This window comes from Entelurus aequoreus, linkage group LG18 (genome assembly GCF_033978785.1).
Source record: "Entelurus aequoreus isolate RoL-2023_Sb linkage group LG18, RoL_Eaeq_v1.1, whole genome shotgun sequence".
In the NCBI taxonomy this organism is placed as follows: Eukaryota; Metazoa; Chordata; class Actinopteri; order Syngnathiformes; family Syngnathidae; genus Entelurus; species Entelurus aequoreus.
In genome coordinates this window covers 25,942,793-25,961,115 of record NC_084748.1, presented here as the reverse complement: position 1 = coordinate 25,961,115, position 18,323 = coordinate 25,942,793, and the positions used below count along the sequence as shown (strand labels likewise).

The 18,323-nt window shown below is 38.5% G+C and overlaps 1 protein-coding gene across 2 annotated transcripts in view; it reads right to left on the bottom strand.

The window, feature by feature from the left end:
- Positions 1-18,323, bottom strand: part of dnah6 (dynein, axonemal, heavy chain 6) — a 178,159-nt gene that overhangs the window by 114,403 nt on the left and 45,433 nt on the right. For both annotated transcript variants that reach the window (XM_062026800.1, XM_062026799.1), the window contains exons 27-35: positions 17,729-17,893; positions 17,356-17,466; positions 17,142-17,267; positions 16,901-17,056; positions 12,719-12,880; positions 9,901-10,038; positions 9,643-9,810; positions 9,409-9,557; positions 2,901-3,008 (exon numbers count right to left, since the gene is read on the bottom strand). In XM_062026800.1, the coding sequence (XP_061882784.1) occupies positions 2,901-3,008; positions 9,409-9,557; positions 9,643-9,810; positions 9,901-10,038; positions 12,719-12,880; positions 16,901-17,056; positions 17,142-17,267; positions 17,356-17,466; positions 17,729-17,893 (1,283 nt within the window). The remainder of the gene's footprint in view (positions 1-2,900; positions 3,009-9,408; positions 9,558-9,642; positions 9,811-9,900; positions 10,039-12,718; positions 12,881-16,900; positions 17,057-17,141; positions 17,268-17,355; positions 17,467-17,728; positions 17,894-18,323) is intronic.

The following is an 18,323-nucleotide window of genomic DNA, read 5'->3' as shown; positions in this document are numbered from 1 at the left end:
TCATGTTGTAGTTTTTAGCACTTCCATATGGAGCTAACTGACAGATATAAAAGGCAACAGCAAGAGGATTTTAGTATGCATGTACATGTATGAGCCAGTCTACCACACAACAGGAGAATAGAGAAAAATAGGAAACTTACTGACTACAACTTTGGACTAGAACTGACTAAAAAATGGCGGACTCGTGCAAAGCTTTTCAGGGAAGTCTCTACCTTACAGTAAATGGAGATATCCGCTGACGTGACTAAGGCAAAATATGTCCCTAATAGGGATGTAACGATATTGTGGATACCGCGGTATAGCGGTTTTAAACTCTTCACAATAATGCTGTGACATGTGATGGTATCAAACTAAAACTTGGTGAGTGTCTAGTAGTTTTTTTCTGGCGCTTTGATATTGTGTCTGAAAATAAACTATATGTCCCAGAATCTTGTACAAAGCGCTGGACCGGCAAGGTGGGGGCGTAAAATGCCGTAAGATGGAAGTGAAGTATGTTCGTAGCAGATAAAAGGAATAGTTTTTTTGTACATTTCCTGAAAATTCAATCAAAATCTGTCCATAACTGTTTTTGAGTTATGTTGCTAAGAAACAGACAAACAAACATCTTTGGCGGAGGTAAGAAAGTCTGCGTTCTGCAAAGCAAAGCACGGCACTTTTATCTTGAGCGTTCCCAAAGCGACACAGAGGCAGACGGTCACAGCGCAAGGCACAGCGGGAAATCACCCCAAAAAATTGTACACCGCGGGAAATACGAGTATACAGAAAAGCTGCTTGATAATTCCCCAATCCATCCATCCATGTTTTACCACTTGTCTCTCTCAATGTCGGAGCCTATCTAGCTGCACTTGGGCGGAAGGCAGGAAACACCCTGGACAAGTGACCACCACATAAACTGTCACCCAGAACAGATAATTGATGCCAGCGAGGCTAAACATCAGTTTGTGAGGTATTTACAATATTAAAGTTAACTTGTAAATTATCTTTTCTGAGAACCAGCATTTTCCAAACTGATATACAAAATGTCCACTGTGGAAGACACTGCTTCTCATAAAGTAAAAGTAAAAAAACACTAGACTGAACATTAGTGTTTTACACTTATTGCACTGGATGTGTATATTGTAACTGGAAAGACACTCAAATGTGAGTGTTTTTTTATTAATCTGCTTAAAACAGTGGATGTTCCTGCTCTATTCGTTGCACTTAAAAATTCATGTTTGTTGTAATAAATGTGATTAGAACATTTGAATATTCTGTTTGTGTTTAATTACAGTAAGTGTGTTCATTATAAACATTTGTGCCACTTTATTTTATACACTATGGCATGTTTAAGTCTTTTTTTTTTTACATATACACTACCGTTCAAAAGTTTGGGGTCACCCAAACAATTTTGTGGAATAGCCTTCATTTCTAAGAACAAGAATAGACTGTCGAGTTTCAGATGAAAGTTCTCTTTTTCTGGCCATTTTGAGCGTTTAATTGACCCCACAAATGTGATGCTCCAGAAACTCAATCTGCTCAAAGGAAGGTCAGTTTTGTAGCTTCTGTAACGAGCTAAACTGTTTTCAGATGTGTGAACATGATTGCACAATGGTTTGCTAATCATCAATTAGCCTTCTGAGCCTATGAGCAAACACATTGTACCATTAGAACACTGGAGTGATAGTTGCTGGAAATGGGCCTATAATACACCTATGTAGATATTGCACCAAAAACCAGACATTTGCAGCTAGAATAGTCATTTACCACAATAGCAATGTATAGAGTGTATTTCTTTAAAGTTAAGACTAGTTTAAAGTTGTCTTCATTGAAAAGTACAGTGCTTTTCCTTCAAAAATAAGGACATTTCAATGTGACCCCAAACTTTTGAACGGTAGTTTACCACACTAATATCATACCGTGGCCTTAACACCGTGATAATATCGTAACTTGAGATTTTGGTAACGTTACATCCTTAGTCACTAAAGCCTCCTAATGGCTTGTGTGGAGCAAGTTTAGAAGGCTAGGTTGTTTTAAAAATGAATATCTCCGCCATGGTTTGATTTTGAATTTTCAGGACTTATGGGAATCCCAAATACACAAGAACTGGTACCAATAGGTAAGAAAAGTTGGTTTTGCATAATGTGACCCATTTAAGGGCAATTGGCTGCTATATTTTTGAGTGGAGACGAGGCTGTGCTGAAATACAAAAAGGGCCATGTCAGCGCTCATTTTGCCAGACACTCAGTAACTCTTTAAATTTTTAGTATTATTACTAGAACATAAGCGAGCATTAGAAGCTGTCAAGTTATCATGATTTTGTTATGTTATGCTGCCATCCCTGACGTTGGTGATGCAGTCCACAAGAACACAAGCAGATGAGACGTGCTGCCTGCAGGTGTATGTATTGTCCTGGCTAGCATTAGCTTTGTAATTTGTTTCCAGACTTAGTCTGTGTTTCAAGTCGCCGTTTGAACATTGTTTACTCCGGAAAGGGGGAGGTTGAGTTTTTTGGAGGGCTAGCGCAGCCTCTGCAGTGATATGTTTGCTATACTTGACTGTCATAGTGAAAAGAGAGATGATTTTTAAAGGCAAAGCTCTTGATTTACTGGCTGATATTACAATACAGTGAGGGGAGGAGGCCCTGGGGTAGAAACAGGACACAGTGGAGGGAATAAGTCTCGCAGCTTGCCGAGAAATGCGATCTAGAAGAGGTGGCCAGAGACCAGAAAGTCTAGGCTTCTCTTTTGAGGCATTTGCCCCAACGATTTAGACCCAGTAAAGCGAAAGGAAGTAAAAGGATGGATGGATGATGGATAGATGTATATTTACATGTTCATACTGTAATATATTTCACCAGTAGAAGTGTTTGAAGAAGAAATTAACATTTATAATGTATGGAATCTTTTAAATGCCATACATACCCAAACAGTTCTGCATCATCTGTGAGGAACTTTGGCAGGTTGGAATCCCGCAAAGCTCTGATAAGAACCACATCCTCAATCAAGTGAGGATTTTCTCTTTTGAGTGACCTGAAAAGGAATCATATGATAAATACATGATGGTTTTAAACATGATTGCACAATGATAACATGAAAACTTTTTAACATCTCCTCAATGACTGGCATCAATATCACTACTAATATCATGTTGTCACATGAATGTAGTTACTTTGCTCTTTACTTGTACAACCCCTTTTTGATATAATTTATTTTTCGGCAAAATACTGTCTTTGTCTTTGTTATCATATGGCCAAACATTGCTTGTAACAAACTATTCAGTTTGCAGGCATACAAATATTTATATATTAGTGCTTGCATGTAAAATGTGTGCTATAATCTCCGATAGATACAGTATTGGTTTACTTGTACAAAGCTAGACAACCAGTTAATTTAAATCAGTGTTTTTTAACCATAAGGCCTGTGCCCATTGTTGGGCTGCAAGCGCCCCCTAGAGGTCCGCCAAAAAATATCTGTTTCTCAGCTGTGGTCCGTATGGGCTGCAGTGGTATTCAGTTGTAATACACTTTTCCACCACTTGTGCCGGTAATAACAATATCAAAGAAATAGAAGAAGTCTGGAGTTTAAGTCACAGAGAAGTTTCTTATGCGCAAAAAATATAACTAAAGTGCTAAAGCTGTATATATTCAGTTTCACTTAAATGTTATTGACAATTTATTCAATAAACATATTCATCATTATTATTATTAATTTAGTTAGATTTGTTTTATTTTAGTGCTATGTAATTGTATGTAAATTAATTTTTCATAATTTGTTATGAGTTCCTTCTTATGCACTATATTTGATCAGTAGCTAGTTTTGTAATCAGCCTGACCTAAGCCTTGAGATGAATCTTTGTGATTAAAACATGGTTTAAAATCATTTGACAAGGTGTATCCTGTTAAACTAAGTACGTTAGATATAATTATTGGATACAATTCAATTCAAGAGTAAGATGACTAATTCTGTGTTAATATTTGAGTGGGTGTCAGGCCCCAATATAGCGGAAAAGTTGGGTACCGAGGTTAAAAAAGTTAAGAACTCCGAATCTAAATGTCCTCCAAAAAACACAAGTATTGTGTGTTTTGGTTATTTTGTTATTTCTTGTTTTTAGTCAAGTCATTTACAAACGGTAAACATGGAAGGCTATAGGCTACTAGGAACTAGCAGCTACACAACAGCTAAGCATACAATAGCATACAAACTGGACATATAAGTGTCCTTAATTGAACAGTATTGCAGTCTAAAATAGTACATTTGTCAATAAAACAAGTATCAAAAAATTATAGTTGCATATTGCTTACACATACAAAGTCTCCAAGGCAAAAGCATATTAGAAAGTGTCCAGTAACAAACATATTTGCATCATTCAACTTACTGCGTCATGAGCTTAACTTCATTAATTAATGTGACCACTTGGTTTCACCAAAAGACATGTAGCCACACCACTTTAAATGACGACATAAATCCATTCTAGACAGTTCAAATAGGTTAGTGTTCTTTTATATTTTTCATATTGTTCTCTGTTTGACTAATTTCACCAAACTTTTCTAACATTCCACACTACAAAATGATAAAAGTCATAATAATACACATTGTATTGGAACACCCCTTCTTGTTGTACTATTTCCGTCTGACCTTTTTTGAACAGATTAGTAAAAAAATCCGAGGTACGATTCGTTATGAACACAATTGTAAAGAACTAGTCAGCACAGACATACTGTAGATGTATTGTGATAAAGATTAATGTTGGCCATGCTAAATTGAAAACAGAGTAAAAAAGATTACACAGTCATTAAAGTGGGGAATAAGGAATATTGTGGAAACGACAGACAAAACGGAGAGTGAATACGGAAAGACATACTTTACATGTCAATTCCTGGAGTTATAAGCCAATAACCAACAGCCTCGGGGCATCTAGAATGCATGCTGTACATCTATTTATGCACTGGCGCAGAGCAAACAACTGCTGCTCCTGTTTTTCTGACCAAACATCTTTAACATTATTTCTTCCTTTCACTGCTTAACGGTGTTCAACTGCAATTTGTAGACTAAATTCTCATGTATGAAATTGTCAATTGTCTGCAAAAGATGAATGGAGGCGGCTGGATGACTTCTTTAATTTAACCCAAAAGTAGAGATGTCCGATAATGGCTTTTTTGCCGATATCCGATATTACGATATTGTCCAACTCTTAATTACCGATTCCGATATGAACCGATACTGATATATACAGTTGTGGAATTAACACATTATTATGCCTAATTTTGTTGTGATGCCCCGCTGGATGCATTAAACAATGTAAAAAGGTTTTCCAAAATACATCAACTCAAGTTATGGAAAAAAATGCCAACATGGCACTGCCATATTTATTATTGAAGTCACAAAGTGCATTATTTTTTTTAACTTGCATCAAAACAGCAGCTTGGAATTTGGGACATGCTCTCCCTGAGAGAGCATGAGGAGGTTGAGGCGGGCGGGGTTGACGTGGGGGGTTAGGGGGTAGCGGGGGGTGTATATTGTAGCGTCCCGGAAGAATTAGTGCTGCAAGTGGTTCTGGGTATTTGTTCTGTTGTGTTTATGTTGTGTTACAGTGCGGATGTTCTCCCGAAATGTGTTTGTCATTCTTATTTGGTGTGGGTTCACAGTGTGGCACATATTTGTAACAGTGTTAAAGTTGTTTATACGGTTACCCTCAGTGTGACCTGTACGGCTGTTGACCAAGTATGCAATGCATCCACTTGTGTGTGTGAAAAGCCGTAGATATTATGTGATTGGACCGGCACGCAAAGGCAGTGTCTTTAAGGTTTATTGGCGCTCTGTACTTCGCCCTACGTCCGTGTACACAGCGGCGTTTTAAAAAGTCATAAATTGTACTTTTTGAAACCGTGCCAGTAACTTGAGGGTTCCAGGTTTGATTCCCGCTTCCGCCATCCTATTCACTGCTGTTGTGTCCTTGGGCAAGATACTTTACCCACAAGCTTCCATTGTTTTAAATGTAACTTAGATAATGGGTTTCAGTATGTAAAGGGCTTTGAGTAACTAAAGAAAAGCGCTTTATAAATATAATTCACCTCACTTTACACTTTACTTAAGGCGTATAAACAGAGGCCTATTGTCTGCTTACAACAATGTACAAGCATCCCCCCCCAAAAAAAATGGTTCCATCCTACGGAAAGTGTAGCCACTGAGGAAATGTTCCACCAGGCAGGCAAAAAAACATATTGGTATACAGGACAGTTGTTCACCAGCCCCAACGTGACCACCCCCAGGGGACACACCAACCAGAGACATTCAGTATATAGTCAGATGACCTTTGTTCATGGGATCTGAGTTCACACAACAAACAAAAAAATATGTATATTTGTCATATACACACCCTTCAAAAGTTTGGGGTCACCCAAACAATTTTGTGGAATAGCCTTCATTTCTAAGAACAAGAATAGACTGTCGAGTTTCAGATGAAAGTTCTCTTTTTCTGGCCATTTTGAGCATTTAATTGACCCCACAAATGTGATGCTCCAGAAACTCAATCTGCTCAAAGGAAGGTCAGTTTTGTAGCTTCTGTAACGAGCTAAACTGTTTTCAGATGTGTGAACATGATTGCACAAGGGTTTTATAATCATCAATTAACCTTCTGAGCCAATGAGCAAACACATTGTACCATTAGAACACTGGAGTGATAGTTGCTGGAAATGGGCCTCTATACACCTATGTAGATATTGCACCAAAAACCAGACATTTGCAGCTAGAATAGTCATTTACCACATTAGCAATGTATAGAGTGTATTTCTTTAAAGTTAAGACTAGTTTAAAGTTATCTTCATTGAAAAGTACAGTGCTTTTCCTTCAAAAATAAGGACATTTCAATGTGACCCCAAACTTTTGAACGGTAGTGTACATGTACAATACATATTGTGCATGTACTGAACAAAAATAGAAATGCAACACTTGTGTTTTTGCTCCCATTTTTCATGAGTTGAACTGTAAAACTTTTACTATATACACAAAATACCTATTCCTCTCAAATATTGTTCACAAATCTGTCTAAACTGTGTTAGTGAGCACTGCTTCTTTGCCAAGATAATCCATCCCAACTCAGAGGTGTGACATATCAAGATGCTGAGTAAACAGCATGATCATTGCACAGGTGTGCCTTAGGCTGCCCACGACAAAAGGCCACTCTAAAATGTGAAGTTTTGCTGTATTGGGGTCTGGGAGGTTAGACAAGCAGTCAGTATCGGGTGTGACCACCATTTGCCTCACCCAGTGCCACACATCTCCTTCACATAGAGTTGATTAGGTTGTTGATTGCAGCCTGTGGAATGTTGGCTGTGCAAAATTGCTGGATATTGGCAGGAACTGGAAAACACTGTCGTATACGCCGATCCAAAGCATCCCAAACATGCAAAATGGGTGACATGTCTGGTGCGAATGCTGCCCATGCAAGAACTGGGATGTTTCCAGCTTCCAGGAATTGTGTACAGATCCTTGCAACATGGGGCTGTGCATTGTCATGCTGCAACATAAAGTGATGGTCTCCGGTGAATGGCACAACAATGGGCCTCAGGATCTCGTCATGGTATTTCTGTGCAATCAAAATGCCATCAATAAAATGCACTTGTGTTGGTTGTCCATAAGATACGTCTCCTGTACCATAACCCCACCCACACCATGGGTCACTCCATTCATACGTTGACATCAGCAAACCGCTCCCCCACACTACGCCACACACGCTGTCTGCCATCTGCCCTGAACAGTGAAAACCGGGATTCATCCGTTAAGAGAACCCCTCTCCAACATGCCAGACACCATCGAATGTAAGCATTTGCCCACTTAAGTTGGTTATGACAACGAACTGCAGTCAGGTTGAGACCCCGATGAGAACGACCAGCATGCAGATGAGCTTCCCTGAGAACAGTTTGTGCAGAAGTTCTTTAGATATGCAAACCAATTGTTGCAGCAGCTGTCCAGGTAGCTGGTGTCAGACGATCATGGAGGTGCACCTGCTGGATGCGGAGGTCATGGGCTGGTGTGGTTACACGTGGTCTATGGTTATGAGGCCGGTTGGATGTACTGCCAAATTCTCTGAAACGCCTTTGGAGACGGCTTATGATAGAGACATGAACAATCAATTCACAGGCAACAGCTCTGGTGGACATTCCTGCAGTCAGCATGCCGACTGCACGCTCCCTCAAAACTTGAAATATCTGTGGCAAAATGTGATAAAACTGCACATTTCAAAGTGGCTTTTTCGTGTGGGCAGCCAAAAGCACACCTGTGCAATAATCATGCTTTTTAATCAGCATCTTGATATGCCACAGCTGTGAGGTGGGATGGATTATCTTGGCAAATAGGAAATGCTCTCTAACAAAGATTTAGACAGATTTGTATACAGTGTATACAGTAAGCGCATACTTGCCAACCCTCCCGTTTTTAGCGGGAGAATCCCGATATTCAGCGCCTCTCCCGACAACCTCCCGACAGAGATTTTCTCCCGACAAACTCCCGGTATTCAGCCGGAGCTGGAGGCCACGCCCCAAAAAAAAAAAGTCTGCCGCAGCTGCGATTGGACCTGACCAGCCTCCGGGTACAAGTACTGGAGTACCAATTGCTTGCCAGGGAAGATCTTCCCCAGGAAGCAAGGATTGACCGGTTTTGGGCCATGCTAGGGAGAGATGGAAGATTCCACACTCTCGTGCATTTGATGAAAGCACTTTTGTGCGTGCCACACAGCAATGCATCATCAGAGAGGGTGTTCAGCATGGTTAGAAAAATAGTGACAGAGAATAGAAAGAGGATGGACAATTCAACCCTTAACAAAGCATTGTACTTTCAAGTACAACAATGAGTAGATGAGTGTTGTGTGTGTGTGTGTGTGTGTATATGTGTAAATAAATGAACACTAAAATTCAAGTATTTCTTTTATTTATATAAACTGTATAATAAAACAAATATATATATATATATATATATATATATATATATATATATATATATATATATATATATATATATATATATATATATATAGCTAGAATTCACTGAAAGTCAAGTATTTATATATATATATATATATATATATATATATATATATATATATATATATATATATATATATATATATATATATATATATATATATGAAATACTTGAGTTGGTGAATTCTAGCTGTAAATATACTCTCCTCTTAACCACGCCCCCAACCACGCCCCCACCCCAACCACGCCCCCCACCCCCGACCAAGCCCACCCCCACCCCTCCACTTCCCGATATTGGAGGTCTCAAGGTTGGCAAGTATGAGTAAACGTTTTAGATCTTTTGAGTTCAACTCATGAAAAATGGGAGCAGAAACAAAAGTGTTGCATTCAAACGTCTGTTCTGTATATATTTTCCTGCAAAATAGATATCATAAAATGTGTGATTCTCTTACCCTGCCATGACCAGCACAGACTTGACGGCTCTCATTCCAAAGTCGTAGTGGTCCTGTTGGGACAGCTGTTCAGAACACAACTTGTACATCTGTGTCATCTTCCTGGCTAAAACTTTACTGGACTCGAATCCCTCAGAGTATAAAATCACCTGCGCAAAAAATGAGTGGAGATACAAAGTCATAAACAAAGCGGAAATTGTGAAGAAAGTCAGTATTCAGTTATGTCGGTCATACCTCTGCAATGAGCGCATAGTTTGGCACCATCATGGTTAAGGGTCGAAAGAGAGATTTCAGGTTATCAGGTAGCTCTGATCTTCCAGCATAGCCTGGGTTCATGGTAATAAAAGCAGCACAGGTCATCACCAGCTTGATCTCTCGGCCTTCAAATCGAAACTTAGTCATCTAAAAAGAAAGATTCCACTTGTTTGTGATCGACTTTAAGGGTGATTACAATGTTGAAACAGAAACAAAATGGTATTTTTCCTATCAAACCTTTGCAGCTTTGGCATTTCGTATGGTAATGAGCTGCTGTGCAATGACTGACAACACCTCGATGTCGATTCGGTTAAATTCATCAAAACAGCACCAGGCACCAGACTGAGCGAGTCCACTGAAGAAACGTCCCATCATCTAATGGAAATAAATACTTTCAAAACAACAATAAATAAAATGGGTTTTAGAATTGTTGACTATTTGATGATTCAATTCGGAAGAGTCTGGTTCGACTATCAACCTCGCATTGAACCCCCAAGGGAGGCGAGTTGTGTAGCCGAGACTCTCCCCGGGTGTGTTGGGAGAATGTTTTGAGATGTGGGACACAATGAATGTTAAAACGCATGGCTGCAAGACCAAAGCCCCCACAATACACGCACACCTCAAGCGGATCAAAGGACGTCATTGGCTCTGGTGGGACTCACCAGAAATTGGACCCACGCGTGACATTTCGACCAGTACGCTTGAGCAGGTTCACCTATGGAAACCTTGTTACAACATTTACTTACTCTAGACTAGAGGTGTCCAAAGTGCGGCAGAGGGAACATTAGCGGCCCACAGAACTTTTTTTTTATTGGTTCATGACACATTCTACAGACAAAACAAACACGTCCCATGTTAGAATATTCACAAAAAGGAAAGAAAAAATGAAAACCAGCTCACTTAAACTATGAAGTTAAGTACAGGGCCAGAAAATATGGGCGTGCAGGTCCACGAGTTTGAGATCCCTGGTATATGGTCTTTGATGTACTGTGCACTGTCTGTGTGTACTGTCAAGATGGACATGTGTACACATTTCTTGCAAAACTTATTAAGTTAAAAAAAATTTAGTGGGCAGAATAATAATTATATTACACAGTTTGTAGTAAAGAATACTAATAAGAAGACTTTAAATAGCTCAAGAGGGTTAGATTAGATATTTTACTCATTAGTTGTGTTACCTGTAACACAAATATAGGTACAGATGATGTTTTGTTCAGATAGTTTAGCATATATTGAGCGATCTATATTGTATTGCTTTTAGTATCTTTAATGGAAAAAATGTATCGGAATGGTCCCTGCATTGTTCAAATTGTATGCATGCGACTCTTGCTGTAAAAAGTTTGGACATCTTTAGATTGTCAAGTTTCATTGCCTTCTCTGCGCTCTGCCAGAGCCGAAGCCAAAGGATCTCACTAAACTATCTGATCCTTGCTGTGTTAATTTTGTTTAAACTTTTTGAGATTTAAAAAGTTGCAAAAGTGAGGATCATTGTTAGCTGTACTATTTCAATCATACATGAAGCATACATGCCAGCATTTAGGACAAAATGTTTTGTCCATATTTGACTGATCGTCGACTGGTAAAAAGAATCAGATTCCGCTGTGAAAACTGAAGACAGTTCGAATAATAACCTGTAATAAGAGTAACAAATAAGGGGCAGGGAAATATATTATTAGGAGTATGCCTTGGTTATATATGGGCTACATGGACAATTGCCCAAGGCGACATTCTCGAGGGGGCACTGAAAAAATGAGGGGAATAATTTCATATTTTTTTGTACTAAGTGCCATTGAAGCTACAGCGACCACTGGCAGTAGGCTACAAATAATTGTATATTGGTATTTTGAGATGAGTTTGAAAATGATTTGTAAATAAAACTGCATGCATTTCAATGCAGACATTTATGTTGTCATGTACATTGATAAAAGGGCAACACCTGCGCAAATGGTTTTAGGTTCTTACATTTGATTGTTGTACACATGCTGTCCAGCTCACAACTGCACTGTGGTGTCATGGTGTATTTAGTAGTGAGTTTGGTCACTTTGAAACAGTTGGTGCTTAAAGGGAACTTATTATGCAAAACCAACTTTTCTTACCTGTTGGTACCTTTTTTTGTGTATTTTGAATCCCTATAAGTCCCCAAAAATCCAACAATGGAGGCATGGTGGAAATATTTATAAAACAATATTGCCTCTGTCCAAACTTGCGCTAAACAAGCCATTTGGAATTGGAGATTTTCGTGACATATTTTGCCTTATTTACAGTACATCAACGGATAGCTCCATATATGGTAAAGGTTTACCCGAAGACCATTGCGCGAATCCGCCATTTTTATTAAGTTGTAGTCCAAAGTTGTAGTCAATAAGTTCCTTCTTTTTCTCTATCCTCTTGTTGTGGGGCAGACTGGCTTGTACATGCACATGCATGCTAAAATCCTCCACCGCTGCCATTTCTAATAAAAAAAAAATAGCATATAGTTCTGACTTATACCTGTCAGTACACTTAATATGGAAGAGCTAAAAACTACAACATGGCTGACAGAGTGGAGACGCAGTCAAAGGGGGCTTGGCCTGGAGGAGGGCTTTGGCAAGGAAATATGACCGCCCACAAAATGCTGCATCCTGAAGACACAGTCAGAAAGCGGCATGAAGATGGTCTATAATACAAAATCTATGTAAAATGTTAACTAACGCACCACCATTACATGTTATGTAGACCACTAGGAAGTGTTTTAAATGTAGAAAAAAATCAAATTATTACTCTGTTAACAACACAATCCAAGTCATCTCAATTCCTAAAAACTATGCTGACTAGTATTCAACATTTGTTTAAATGTATATTATGTGTATTTCTGAACACAGCCCTAATCATACTAAAAAGAAGAGTGTGGACACCCTTTTGTGATTAGCATTGTTTTCCTGACTTATAAATGATCACCATTTGTTTTTACTAATAAATAGTATGTGTATTTTTTTGCGACCATTTTGTGAATAGAGAAGGTATCATTTTGTCATCAACACACTTTTTAAGAACATACTAATCATCATCAACTCACCTTGTAGTCAAGTCCATCGGAACAGTTGAAGACCACACACTGAATGGCCAAGGCTTTGGCCAAATCCTTGGTGGTCTCTGTTTTGCCCGTCCCTGCGGGGCCAGCAGGAGCCCCTCCCAAATCCAACTGGAGGGCCCCCATTAGACATAAGTAGCAACGGTCCTGCATGTCAGCACACAGAACAGGCGCTTACGTTACACACACAACAAACAAGTGGGTAGATGCAGGCTTATGAGAAGATGACAATTTCTGGTTGATTGTAACTAGAAGTAAGTAGAGCTTTAAAGTGCAAAAGAAAAAACAGGAGCAAAGGTTGGGAGTTTCTTGGGGTCTTTTCAATGAGTGAGGGACGGCGGGAGGGTCATGCAAATCAGTGCAGTAATGTAGTCCCTGTTTTGGACAGAGGTCAGTCACAAGGTAAAACTAATTTCCTAACCTGACCTATCGTCACAAGCTTTGGGTAGCGATAAAAATTTCACAGACACAAGTGGCTGAAATAAGTTTCCTACAAAGTCTTGGTCTTGAGAAGCAGGAGATTATTGCAATGGGTTTGAAGAATGAATTGTGCATCCCGAATTGATTTGCAGTTGTACTCAATAAAAAAGTACATAGATTAAGTCATCAACACATGGATTCTTTGATTGGACCCTTAGTTCCATGTAATAGTATACGAGCAAAAATGCAGTATGCAGTAGTTAGTTATGTGTAATGTTTGGCTGTACGATAAATGAGACAGCATACAAAAACCTGGGCAACATTTTAGCGAAACCTTCAGTCAAAAATATAATCCAGCGAAAGTGAAGTGTCGGAATGTTGTTAATAGTCTAGTTAGGTTGTCGGCAAAGTGAAGCTGCATGGCCAAACACTATAAGCATGAAGACGGAAAAGAAAGTGGAGGAGGAGCCAGTGTGTTAGTGTGCGATGAGACACGTTGGCTTCTTGAGCATAAAGTAAGCTAACGACATGAATACATCCCAAAAAAAGACAAATATTAGAAGAAATTAGTGTTGAATTCTGGATGGACATATGCATTTGCTAAAAAAGGACCTACAATGATGTTCCTAGTTATACATGTTACAATGTCGGATACTCATGTTAAACAGTGCCAATGTCCGTATGGTACATACTGTATGTGGACTAATATACGCTATCAAGCAGTCTCCTCCCTCTCTGCTGTTATTCCTTCTTGTTTTAATGGCCTCCTTCCCGCCTGCTCTGAGGTCTATAAGATAAATAATTATGTGTAGCGCTGTGTGATGTGAACAAAAATGTATTTCCCGATATACAGGGTTATTAAAAAATAATTAACCGATGTCAGCACGCAATATTTTATTAGGGAAAACAATGGAAAAATCCAGCAGGGCCCTAAGTATTCTACTCACAAACATGGCCGTAACTACCATTGAAGACACAGAGGTCATGGCCTTGGTATTTTTTGAGTGAGAAAATATACTTAGTGTAAGACATCGTGTGCGCTGTAAATAATCTTGCCGTAGAGCATCCTCTCTTTGGTCATTTGCAGCTCGCTACAACTCCCTCTCCCGACACGATATCTCCACACACAACAGCGACAGAAAAGTGATGATTGATTGGCTCAGTCAATGTATTCTGTCAAGGCTCTTTGGCGAAATGGCCAACAAGAGGCGAGAGAGGCCCAGAAACTTCACTAATGTAAATTTTAGTCCTTCCTCATGATGATCAGTCCATGAGCGCAGGGCAGAAAGAAACAACAAAGAAAAATTTAAAAATGAGAATTTAAGTAAAAACTAAAAGATGATGCACGGAAATGAAGAGATAAAAAAAGCTTTAGTGACACAGACTGCTAAGAGCAGAATAATGAAGGAGATGTTTGACAGCAGCTACTTCAGCGTTCTGCACGAGGAGGAGATAGAGGGGTATAAAATAAATAATTTTGATGAAAACTCAACTGCATATTAATAATAAAGGGATTTTATGGTAAACAGGTCTGCCTTCTTCGAGCATGGCATGGATGTGGATAAAACATTCATAAATGTTTCAAAAGAGTAACTTACTAAACTTGTAACTAAAATAAGTAGCAAACAGGATGGTGTGGTGAGTTATAGCTAAAAGTAGTTATCTTAAGTATTGGAAAGCAATAATAACACTATATTATTTGTTTTTATTAACAATTGAAGCCCTATTTTATGCTTTCTTCAAATAACATTGCAGATTAACACGCTTGTTGCAATGTGTTTTGTTTGGGTATATGATAAATAAACATTCCTACATTTTAAATCAATAACCCCAGTACCTTTTAAAGAGCAAGTAAGCAGCACACTGTGTAGTTACAGTTTATTCACGGCTCCACAATGTAAAGGGATATTGTTCAGTATATTGGTCATATTAAGGGCTTTGTGATATGGACATTAATGGGGTAATATCTGCATGTGGGTTGTCGTGGGCTGATCTGGATCAAAAAGTCAGGGGCCAAATTTCTGACTCAGTCTACCCCTGATTGTCACTTGTCATGTCAGTCAGGTGCACAGTACCATATATATACACAATGATGATGTTAAACAAGCAAACCATTTCTCTGCTCAGATGATCTGCTTTAATGAATGACCTCAGAGATGTTATTACCAATCATAATGGATTATGTACCCTAAATCTAACAGTATACCAAAGTCCAAGAGTAATAGCATTGTACAACCTAATTTTACTTTTACTCTTGAACTGCTTGTATTTTGTTGATCACATTCAGTCATTCTTATTTAAATGTGTCTGTGTTGATATGAATGAGTTGAATTTCATTTTACTGAATGCTCTTGTAATACAATTGGCAGCAGGAGAGAGAGTGATAGAATGTGGAGAGAAGGCAGAAGTTGTATTTTCTGTCGTACAAGTGTTAAATGTGGCCACCGCCTGCAGCACAGGCAAAATGTTAAATAATGTCAATAAATTGAGGTAACACTTTAGTACGGGGAACATATTCACCATTAATTAGTTGCTTATTAAAGTAACAAATACTTAATTTAGAGTTATTTGTACACTAGGGGAACATATAAGGGTTACTAATAAGCAATAATTCTGAGGTTATTGAGGGAAGACTCTTAGTTAATGGCTTACTGGTTGTATAATAAGGCCATGCAGAATAAGTCGCAGTTTTTTTCATAGTTTGGCCGGGGGTGCGACTTATACTCAGGAGCGACTTATGTGTGAAATTATTAACACATTACCGTAAAATATCAAATAATATTATTTAGCTCATTCACGTAAGAGACTAGACGTATAAGATTTCATGGGATTTAGCGATTAGGAGTGACAGATTGTTTGGTAAACGTATAGCATGTTCTATTTATTTGAATGACTCTTACCATAATATGTTATGTTAACATACCAGGCACGTTCTCAGTTGGTTATTTATGCGTCATATAACGTACACTTATTCAGCCTGTTGTTCACTATTCTTTATTTATTTAAAATTGCCTTTCAAATGTCTATTCTTGGTGTTGGGTTTTATCAAATAAATTTCCCCAAAAAATGCAACTTGTACTCCAGTGTGACTTATATATGGTTTTTTCCTTCTTTATTATGCATTTTCGGCCAGTGCGACTTATACTCCGAAAAATACGGTACTTAATAATGACTAATTAAGAGCCAATATGTTACTAATTTGCAAGTTGATAAGCAACTAAATAATAGTGAATATGTGTTCCCAATACTAAAGTGTTACCGAAATTGATTTTTGACCGTGTTTGGAAAATTATTAAAATTAAAATGTTTGTCTTCAAGATAAATATTTAACAAAGTTCATTTTTGAAGGATACATTATGATACTTTAGGACAGGGTGGGATGTGGCTTCATTTGCCATCTTGGAACGCCTCCACAAACGAACATCTTGCAGACATATGCAGAGAGTAGGTTGTATACAATACATATTAGCTTGACCCCTAGGAAGTATTTTGAATGTACATTAGATAAAAATCCTCATAGGTCTCCTTTAAAACATTGAATAAGCTCTGTTATGTTTTGCAGCTATGCTACTTAACTGGAAAAGGGGGGGAAATGGCTCTTTTTGCTCTCTTTCAAGCAAAACTGAGAGCAACATGACATGTATAAGGCAATACTAATAAAATCAAACTAGTATTCATGCATGCACAGACGCTGTGGTGTGGTGTACATGAGCTACACACGCGAACATATTCTGTGTCACTTGTTACCGTAAGTGGAGTGATGACCAGTCGAGGACAGGCTCCGAGGTATTCATATCCATAAATGTAAGTGGATAAGGCCATGTTGGCAACACAGTTGTCTATGTCGAGGTCCCAGTAGTAGCGTAACTGCCTCTGCCATTCAAAGTTATCCCCGTTGTCCACCTGAGGTCAGACATAAGTTTTACCACTTTTCTGATAACAAGAATAACACTTACATTTGAATCCAAGTATGGATAGAATAGTGTACCTTTTGTTGGACTAAATCAGTCACTATATCACGTGCATGTACATCAACTGTGATAAGGGCTGTGATAATATTACGGTGTAAGGAAGGCAGTTGACCTCTGACCAAAGCTGCAAGAGCATTTAACCTCTGAAACGCAGAAGGACGGCATGTTCACAACTACATTCTGTTTTCATTGGTTTGTAATGATGAGGAAAGATTAACTGCAGTGACTTACATCAAAGTTGGTCAGCTCAAATGTCTGCAAGGCAGCAAAATGGTCATGGTCGCCCTCCAGACAGGCTTCCATATCTTTGCACCACATCATCTGGGAGATCGTCAGCACCACCTGGTGGAGAAACGCACAAAAAAAATGTGGTGGCGATGGACAAGATGGAATACAGGGTAATGCTTCAAGAATAAACATTTATCTTTAAAATTGACTTTGACACATGTTGTATGTGATAATCTTAGCATAGAGCAGATACACATTCAAAGTAGCATGCAGGAAGTACATTTACAGTGAGTGGACCTTGCAAATAATGATGTGTTGAAGGAAAGCAAGAAGGAAGGAAAAGTTGACGATGTGTTTAAACGTTTAAATACGGTACCTGCGAAGGAAACCCAGACACAACCCACTCCTCTCTTGACTGCAGTTGGTAGTCTGCAATGGCCGCCTTGCTGAGCTGTCGCAGTGAGTTAAACATGGCCTCCTCCACCTTGCAAAGCCACTCTTCCACATTACCTCTTGCCTTCAGACCTTTTGTTAAACCCACCTTAATGCGCACACACACAAACATAAAATTTCACTAACACCAAAAATTTAATTACACCCACACACAAATACTACTACATCCAAACGCAAAAATACAATTAATTAACACTCACACTTAAAAATAAAATTACACTCACATAAAAAAATACTGTTAACACACACAAAAACATTTTTATCCCACCAACACACATATGCAAATTCAGTAAACGCTTGTTTATCGCTGTTAATTGGTAAATTAACTCCCGCAAAGTAGGATTTATTTATTATAGATGGAATATTCTATAGCCAGAGCATGAAAAAACATGTTTATGACCTTCTACATATGGTTATTAACATTATAAGAGCCATACAAACATGGACAAACCTCCACAGTCACCTTTATTTATACTAATTTAATTCAATAAAGTAATGCTACCTGAGGCTAAGCCAAT